The sequence below is a fragment of the Capsicum annuum genome, chromosome 4, assembly GCF_002878395.1.
Source record: "Capsicum annuum cultivar UCD-10X-F1 chromosome 4, UCD10Xv1.1, whole genome shotgun sequence".
Taxonomy (NCBI): Eukaryota; Viridiplantae; Streptophyta; class Magnoliopsida; order Solanales; family Solanaceae; genus Capsicum; species Capsicum annuum.
This window is the reverse complement of record NC_061114.1, coordinates 1795733-1805968: the sequence shown is the minus strand read 5'-3', so window position 1 is coordinate 1805968 and position 10236 is coordinate 1795733. Positions and strand designations below refer to the sequence as shown.

The following is a 10236-nucleotide window of genomic DNA, read 5'->3' as shown; positions in this document are numbered from 1 at the left end:
ATCCAATTAAAACGTGCCAAGTATTTTTTACTTTCCCTGTCAGTCATTGATAAATTAAAAAGGGGAAAAAGAAAAATCTTTTTATTTTCCACTAATAAATATTTTTTTCTCTATTTTTTGATTAATGGAGTAATTTAAAAACATTTATATTTTTCTAAATTCGCTTTGCAACTATTTGGGCAAAAATTAGTCGGGAGAATTTTTTATAAATTGTGAAGATGATGGCGAAAACGAAGAGTGAATAACTACGATTACACCAACATGGGTTGTGGTGCAATGGATGGGGTTGCTCCACCCTTAACTAGAGTTCGAGGGTTCGATCTTGGGTAGGGATGTTCACGGTTTAGTTTTTAAACAAACCAAACCACGATCCAAATCAAACCGATTAAAAAAACCAATATTTGGTTAGGTTTGGTTTGGTTTGGTTTTAAATTTTAAAAAAACGATACTAATTTGGTTTGGTTTGGGTTGGTTTGGTTTTACTCTAAAATAACCGACAAAATAACCAAATCGAACCGATATATATATATATATATATATATATATATTTATTATAATTATTTATATATTATTCATAAATACAATCTAAATATTTGTCACATTTTATATTTTAATCATGATTTAACTTTAGTCGTAACACATTCAGTCATATGTCTTCATCCAATTGACAGTACCTTATGAGATTCTAAATGAATTTCTCATTTTGAATGTCAACTGATACTAATATTGAAAATAATATCTTGTTGTATATTGAATTTTACAGTTGAGATTCATTAGACTATAGACAATCACTAATTTTAACTTTTTTTTTAAACCTTGTTGAGCAAGAAGTTTATGTGTTGACCTTTTGGGGGGTTTATAATATCATTTTGTTAAATATTGTTTTTTAATATTTTCTTAGAAGTGTTCATATGGTGTTGTCATGGCTTTGCCGAAGTATAACACTCAGTTGACATCATAGTTTCAAGGTTGATATACCACACTCGGTTGACATCTCATATGTTAGATTGGATTTGTTTTTTAAATTTTCAACTTTTATCATTAGCTAAAGTTATAAACTGAAAAAATCGAACCAAACTGAACTAAACCTACAAAAACCAAATCGATGATTATTTTTTTATTTGGTTTGGTTTGGTTTTAGAAATTTTAAAACCGACTAAGTTGGTTTGGTCATGGATTTGACCAATAACCGACCCAAACCAACCCATGAACACCCCTAACCCTGGGTATGGAGAAAACTCTGTTGGGAGCGCTGCCACCTTAATAGGCTCTGCAACGCGCGAGTCAAATTAGTCGAGGATCCAATGCGAGCACCGAATACCGAATGGAAAATCAAAAAATAAAACTAAGATTACGAATATATTTGCAGCAACTTGGACAAAGTAGCAAAGGAAGGTAGAAATGGGTGTGAAGGAAGAGTTGGAGAAGGAGAAAAGAAAGAGGAACAAATAAAAAAAAATAAGAATTGATAAAATTAAGCCGTTCACGCGCTCAAAATAGGTGCAACACACACATTGTGATAACTCAGCAAAAGGTGTCAAAATGACACACAGTGTAGCTGTTTTAGGTGCTTAAAATGAACAACGTCCACTTTAAGTATCAAAGTGAAAGACCATGCCAAATTGACGAGTCTGTCGATTTGTTTGGCCCATTGAAAATTAATGACGAGCCCGTGCCAATATTTGAAATAAGTGGTAAAGTTGGTGTCATGTGAGGTTACGATTCATGCCTTCAAACAGCCTCTAGCAAAAATATAAGGTAAGATAGCGTATAATATACTTTTGTGGTGGGTTTTTTCCCGGACATCGCGTAGCTTTAATGCACTTTGAATTGCCTTTTAATTTGATCAAATACAGAATTTAAAAATAAGTAAAAACTTGATGATTTTTACTAAATTAACCTTATTGTTGCTAGATTAGAACTCTAAATTTAACTATTATTGATGTTGTTTTAGAACTCTTAATTCACCAAATTAACTTAAGAAAACTTTTACTTTAGTGACTATTATTGGTGTTTTTTGGAGTATTACTTTATGTAGTTATTTAATACTAAAAATAAACAGAAAAAATATAATAAAATTATTTTAATTTTATAAATTAGACAAGTAAATCATAATAATTATATAGAGAACAAAAAAATGATGAAAAAAATATTTATTTACTTTTTTACAATATCGGACCAGTGCTAACACGGGTTATACCTCTAGTTTAAAGTTTAACCCCGTAAATTTATATTTTGCAAATAATATCATTATTTGCCAGCATTGTGCTACTTAAATCACATTATATTTGCTTTCACTACCTTTAGAATATGTGCCAAATTTGAAAAATCTTGTGTCTGGGGACATGACCCTCGATAGAAAGGTATGTAGGAAAAGTATTAAGGTAGAGGGCTAAGGTGTAGGGTCGAGTCGTAGTCTGTAGCTAGGAGGGTTTGGTGTAGCTTGGTTGGTAGTTCACGGGTTGGGGGAGCGGGTCTTTGATTTGTTATTGTACTTTATGTTTGTGGATGGCGTATCTCTGTTAATTTATCTTGTTGCTCACTTCCGACCTTGTTTTTTGTATACGGTTCTTTGTTTTGAGCCAGGGGTCTATCGGAAACAGTCTCTCTACTTCTTCGGAGGTAGTGGTATGAATTGCGCACACTTTACCCTCCCCAACCTCGTGATGAACTGGGTTTGTTGTTGTTGTTGTGTCTGGGCCACGCACCTTGATGAACGTAGTTGTATGGTACATGTATTAGTGGCATGTTGCAATTTGCGTCTCGGAAGCGCGCGCTTATCTGATATGATGCGTCATACACATGGGCGGAGCCACCTATATCAAACGGTGATCAGGTGAACAAATTTCGTCGAAAAATTATGTTGTGTATATAGGCTAAACTAGCTATTATGAGTATATATTTAATTTCGCGTATCCTTAACGCAACTAAGAAGAAAATTTACACACTCTTCGTCAGATTTTTGATTCCGCCGTTGGACTCATACAATCAACGAAGGTTTTGGTTCTTTTCTTGTGAGAATGATTGTTCCACAAGGGCTTTGTGGTGTTGTAAAGATCATATATATGATACTTCATTATCAAGATAACCAAGAAGAAGAGAATCGAAAAAATCACTACTAACGCATCTCGATCTACCACAGCTTGAGCAGATGAAAAGAAATCACCGAATATTTTATGAATTATGATACTTCATTATCAAGATAACCAAGAACAAAAAAGTTTAAAACCACTACCGCATGTATCTCTAGTAATTTCAAAACATATTTGATACTTTCTACCAGCACATATATCAAGTAACTCGACCTACCACAACTTGAGCAGATAAACAAGTCGACCTCTTAACTTTAAATATGCACAAGTAGACACTTACTAAATTAAGTTGAATAAGTTGACACACACGTCCTATGTGACATCCTACGTGGTCACATAGGATGTCATAATGGACAATAATTGATCACGTAGGATGTCACCTAGGACGTGTGTTTTTACTTATTCAACTTTATACAAATCTAAATTTCTACTTGTGCACATACAAAATTGTAAGCTGACACACGTCTTATGTGGCATAATACACATATGACGTCACGTAGGACAAGAATTGACCACATAGAATGACATATAGGACGTGTGTGTCTACTTATTCAATTTTATACAAACTAAGTGTCTATTTATGCATCTCAAAATGAAAAGTCGTAAATATGATTTGAAATCAAGTTAAAAAAACATAGTATTATGCCTTTACTATATGTTGAGTGAACTTACGTGCATTGAAGATGAAAGAAAAATCTAACCTCTTAGCCATATTTTATTCCTACTTTATTTTATTATTATTACTATCCATCATCATATTATTTAAATAATAAGATAAATAGAAGGTTAAAAAATAACATTAAGTAAATCAATACATTGACTTTGTATTGTACAGATGGATTGCAATGTACAACACTAAACATTTTAATTTATTGGAGGTGATCTCATCACCTTAAACAATAATATTTGCTACCTCTTTTTTATTTGTTTATCCTATTTTTTATTAATATATTTTTAAAATAATGATAATCTTTTTTTAGAAATTCTTTAATTTTTTTTTTTTTACATGAGATCAAAAAATTAAAGAATATTTTTAATATATTTGACATATATGTAATCTAAAATCACAAATTCCAAAATTAATTCTTTATTTTTTAAAATTTTATGTCAAATTAAAACAGATCAATCAATTTAAAACGAGAGTATAAATAAATGGATCTCCCTTTTTCCTCTTATCTTCAAACCAACAACAATTCAATCCAGAAAATTCAATTTTCCTAGACCTAATTTACTTATTCAATGGTAAAACTTGCTAATTTGCATTTTAAAAAAAAAATAAAAATAAAGTATCTAGTGCCTCTCAGAATTATAATCGAATTTGCTATGATATATTTCAATTTCATGAGGGTTCTATTACTCGTTGAACTAAATTTTAGCATATTTTTGTCAACTTTTTTAGCTGACGTGGCACCTTTTCAACAGACGTGACACCTTTGACGTGGACCACATTTTTATGTAATAAAGGTATCATGTCAGCACAAAAGAGTGATAAAAATATACTAAAATTGACTTCAGAGATAATAGGACCCTGAAAAATTAGAGTGTATCGACTATCATAGCAACTTTAATCATAATTTAAGCTTATATTTTTGTTTTCTTGAAAACATTTAAATTTTTTTAACATTGTCCAAAACAAGTAAACTCTTGAAACTTATCAATCAAACAAAAATTGTAATCACTTTTTTTTTTTGGAAAAACACTTTTTAATAAAAATAACCCTTATCTCAATAATTGATTTGGACATGTTGGTCAAACAAGCTATAAGTTATTTCTTTATATACTAAACCAAAATCAATTGATTTTTGTGTTCAAAAAAATAAAAAACAAAGCAACAAAATGGAAAAACAACCTCTTCTCCCTTCTTCCTCTTCATCATCAAACCAAAATCCAATTCAAATTGATCCAAAAAGAAAATTGCATAGGTCCAAATCTACCCCACCATCATCATCTATAACACCATCTAATAATCTTGAAAATCATTTAGCACCATATACAAATCCACCTTATTTTATAAAAAACAATTCAATTCTTAAACAAGTTATATTACTTCTATTTATTTGTTTGATTATTGGTATAATCATATGTTCTTTCTTTATGGATGAATTTAAGTCCAAAAAAACTTATCCAATTGTTGATGCTCTATACTTTTGCATACTCACAATGTGTACTATTGGTTATAGTGATATAACACCTAATAGTACATTTACTAAAATATTTTCTATTTTATTTGTGCTTATTACTTTTGGAATTTTTCATATTATACTTACTTATTTTCTTGATTCACAAAGAAATACTCATAAAACAAGAATTAAAGTGGCATTATTATTGGGTATTTTTGTGCTATGTATTGGAATTGGAGTTTTTTTTATGCATTTTGTTGAGAAAATTGGATGGTTTGATTCATTTTATTTTTCATTTATGGGAGTTACTAGTGTTGGTTATGGTGAAAAAGTGTTTAAATCAATTGTTGGAAGAATTTTTGGATCAATTTGGTTAGTTTTTTCTATAATTGTTTTTATTAGAGTTTTTATTTTGTTGGTTGAAATTAGAGTTGATGAAAGGCAAAGAGAAGTTGAAAAATGGGTGATGGAACTTGACATGACTATTGATCAATTTCATGCTGCTGACATTGATAACGATGGTTTTGTGAGGTAAAACAAAAACTTTTTACTTTGACTTTCATGGTTTTGATAGCATAAAAGTTCTTTTATATTGCACCATGGTCTAGTAGTCAGTGAAGTAGGTCGAGAATCATGACGTCTCATGCCACTAGATGATTTTTTTCATTTGTCCTAGCCTTGGCGGATAGTGTCGTCTGATACCTATTGTTGGTGAGAGGTGGTATGTATCTTCATGGAATCATAGTGTTGATAGCATAAAAGTTCTTTTATATTGCACCGTGGTCTAGTAGTCAGTGGAGTAGGTCGAGAATCATGATGTCTCACGCCACTAGATGATTTTTTTCATTTGTCCAAGCCTTGGCGGATAGTGTCGTCTGATACCTATTGCTAGTGAGAGATGGTATGTATCTTCATGGAATCATAGTGTTGATAGCATAAAGGTTCTTTTATATTGCACCATGGCCTAGTAGTCAGTGAAGTAGGTCGAGAATCATGACGTCTCATGCCACTAGATGATTTTTTTCATTTGTCCTAACCTTGACCGACAGCGTCGTCTGATATCTATTGCTGGTAAGAGGTGGTATGTATCTCATGGGATCATAGTTTTGATAGCATAAAAGTTCTTTTATATTACATAGTGGCTTAGTGGCTAGTGAAGTAGGTCGAGAATCATGACGTTTCACGCCACTAGATGATCTTTTTCATTTGTCCTAGCCTTGACGGATAGTATCGTCTGATACCTATTGTTGGTGAGAGGTGGTATGTATCTCACGGAAGCATAGTTTTGATAGCATAAAAGATCTTTTATATTACACCGTGGCCCAGTAGTCAATGAAGTAGGTTGAGAATCATGACGTCTCGCAGTTAAATCCTAGTGGAGATCCATCTGTCTTAGCCTTGACGGACGGTGTTGTTTGATCCTTATTCTGGTGAGGGGTAGTAGATATCTCATGGAATCAATAGAGGCCATTTTTTTCCTTTTCCTTTCATAGTGTTGATAGCACAAAAGTTATTTTATATCACGCCATGGCCTAACAGTTAATGAAGTAGGTTGAGAATCGCGACGTCTCACGTTTAAATTCCGGTGGAGATAAAATCACTAAGTGATTTTTGTCATTTGTCTTAGATTTGACGGACAGTGTTCTCTAATACCTATTCTGGTGAGGGGTGGTAGATATCTCATGGAATCAATCGAGGCCATTTTTTCCTTTTCCTTTCATAGTGTTGATGGTACAAAAGTTATTTTATATCACGTCGTGGCCTAATAGTTAATGAAGTAGGTTGAGAATCGCGACGTCTCATGCTTAAATTCCGGTGGAGATAAAATCACTAAGTGATTTTTGCCATCTTTCTTAACTTTGGCGGATAGTGTTGTCTAATACCTATTGTTGGTAAGAGGCGGTATGTATTTCATGGAATCATAGCGTTGATAGCATAAAAGTTCTCTCATATTACATCATAACTTAGTAGTCAATGAAGTAGGTCGAGAATCATGACGTTTCACGTTTAAATTTTAGTGGAGATAAAACCTGATTTTTGCGATTTGTCCTAGCCTTGGCGGACAGTATCGTCTAATACCTATTGCTGGTGAAAGGTGATATGTATTTCCTGGAATAAGTTGAGGCCGCTTTTTCCTTTTCCTTTTATAGTGTTGATAGCACAAAAGTTCTTTCATATTACACCATGGCGTAGTAGTCAATGAAGAAGATTGAGAATCATGACGTCTCATGTTTAAATTTCAGCGGAGCTAAAAGCACGAAGTGATTTTTTTCATTAATTCTAGCCTTGGCGGACAGTGTCGTCTAATACCTATTGATGGTGAGAGGTGGTATGTATCTCATGGGATCATAGTGTTGACAACATAAAAGTTCTACTATATCACATCGTGGCCTAGTAGTCAATGAAGTAGGTCGAGAATCATGAAGTCTCATGTTTAAATTCCAGTGGAGATAAAACCACTAGGTGATTTTTGCGATTTGTCCTAGTCTTGGCGGACAGTACTGTCTGATACCTATTGTTGGTGAGAGGTGATAGATATCGCATGACATCAGTCGAGGCCACTTTTTTCCTTTTCCTTTCATAGTGTTGATAGCACAAAAGTTCTTTCATATTACACCATGGAGTAGTAATCAATGAAGTAGATCGAAAATCATGATGTCTCATGTTTAAATTTCAGCGGAAATAAAACCGCGAAATGATTTTTGTATGAGTTTTAAAAATATAAATAGAACTTTTAATTATTTGATTTATTTAAATGCCTAATTTTTAGTTGTTGTGCTTTGCAGTAAATCAGATTTTGTGATATACAAATTGAAAGAAATGGGAAAAATTACAGAAAGAGATACATTGATGATCAACAAACAATTTGAGAAATTGGACAATGGTAATTTTGGAAGAATTACTCTTTCTAATATCATGGAAAGTCATTATTAATCGATTCTGATGAGACGGTTGAAATTTCTTTAATTTTAATCAGACGTATCAGCTTCAAATCTCTGAAAAGAAAAAAAATGTCATTGGGCTTTGCACGCTGTAATTTACATATTCAAATTTAGTCATATCTCAGTACAGGAATACCAAATATTAGGTGGGATGTATATTAATAAAAATACTGTATAGTTTAATGGATATATTTATATATGTTTATGTAATATTGGTAGAATTACATCTTTGTCAAATATATTTAAAAAATTATTGTGAGTCAAGTTTGAAAAGGAAATGATGGACAGATGTTGTGTTCTATGTGTATTTTTTTTAATTAAATTGTTTAAATTTTAAGTAAACATCATTTGTAATTTTAATAGTGAAAAATGTTGACTAATACAAAACATTACATGTGGAGTTAATAATATTTTTTCGATTATGCATCTAAATATTACTTATTTAATTATTCTAGATTCAGATTCACGTTACATAAAATTGCTTCATCTGTTAATTTTAAAAGTGAAAGATGTTGACTAATACTCAATTTATTCAATTAATTCTGAATGAATAAAAAAATATTTAATCGTCCCATATTGAATCTGAAGTTTTAATTCTACTCAAAATTTGTACTCTCAACTTATTCGATTAATTTAGAATGAATAAAAAAATATTTCATTGTCTCATACTGAATCTGAAATTTTGATTCCTCAGAATATATATATATATATATATATATATATATGTTGTGGATTATATCAAGCAAATTATTTTTTAAAATTTGAATACAAATGAAAATGCAGCAAGATTTGAAAACAGAATTGATCGTGACCTTGAACTTGATTTTTTTATAAGATGAGATCGGGAGATTTAATTTCACGTTACGTAAAATTATTATAAGATAAGTTACTTGTTATTAGGACCTTTTTTTATTCTTAAAATTCAAACTCGAAACTCAGATTAAAGATGTAGAAATTCTATCTACCAATGATACTCATTGGTGATGAATTTTGATGGTACGTTCAAATTAATTAAATTTTTTAATCCTTCAATTATTGATGAATTTTGGTTTCAGTCCACGAACTATTAATGTGATAATAATTAACTTTCAATCAATTAAAATATGTATTATTAATATTTTTTTATAGAAAATATGTGATAGTTAGAATTGTTTCACCTTCAAATATGGAGTAACGACACAAATTCAACATAATAAGTCAATAATTTATCGATTTAACACTTACTAATTCATTAAATTTTTTAAAATTCATTAAAAAAAACTAGTATGCCTATAATATATGTAGCTAATAATATTCTAAACCAATAAATAATTTCGAAATTTTAATTACCAATAAATTAAACCCACGTTCTACCTAATCATATGAAAAATTATTTTGAATAATTATGGTTATGATTTGACTATCATTTTTGCTTATCACCAATAATTTCATATCTTAATTAATCATTTCTAAGTTGTTGAATTTCCAACAAACTCATCATGTTTTTTTCACTTTCTTGTTATCCACACCTAAAAAGGTTTTTATTTTTTTTGCTTCATTTGTACTCATAAAGGAAATAAATTATTAAGAATTAATTATGGTAATTAGATGAATTCAATTCATACATTGTATCTATTGTTATTGCTATTATTACAATTAAATTTTCTATTTCTAGTGACTTGTGATTCTCGTGGTCTGAAATTTTAATAATATGGTAAAAAGATTAAGAGATTAAAATTAACTTATAATCATTTTATTATGATTTTCCTTATCTTGGCATATGGATAAAAAAATTATACATTTAATTAATCGAAAGTTAAATATGCTTAATTGAGTGTCACAAGAATTAAAATCAAGATTTATCAATAACTGCGGGATCAAAAATATTATTAACTCAAAATTTAATTAGCTAATTATTAATGAAATATAAATTTTGAAGGAAATAAAAAGAAATTAACTAATTACACAAATCATACCACCACAAAAAAAAAAAGTCAATTTCATAGAATTTAATCAACTCCAACTCTAGTATTTTATTTAATTAGGTAAAGTTCTTTGAATAATAAACTAAAAATGAGATCTTCATTAATTAATATATTAACA

At 30.4% G+C, this 10236-nt stretch overlaps 1 protein-coding gene across 2 annotated transcripts; it reads left to right on the top strand.

Annotated features, from left to right (window-relative positions):
* The first annotated feature begins 4809 nt into the window (after nt 1-4809).
* LOC107868430 (two pore potassium channel c) lies at nt 4810-8495 on the top strand. 2 transcript variants are annotated; one of them, XM_016715117.2, is made up of 3 exons: nt 4810-5014; nt 5642-5743; nt 7999-8495. In XM_016715117.2, the coding sequence occupies exons 1-3, from the start codon at nt 4929-4931 to the stop codon at nt 8144-8146; spliced, it is 336 nt and encodes a 111-aa protein (XP_016570603.1). In that variant the 5' UTR covers nt 4810-4928; the 3' UTR covers nt 8147-8495. The 2 variants fall into 2 exon arrangements, with proteins under 2 accessions (XP_016570603.1, XP_016570602.1); XM_016715116.2 differs by having other exon boundaries at nt 4810-5743.
* Nucleotides 8496-10236: the final 1741 nt, after the last annotated feature.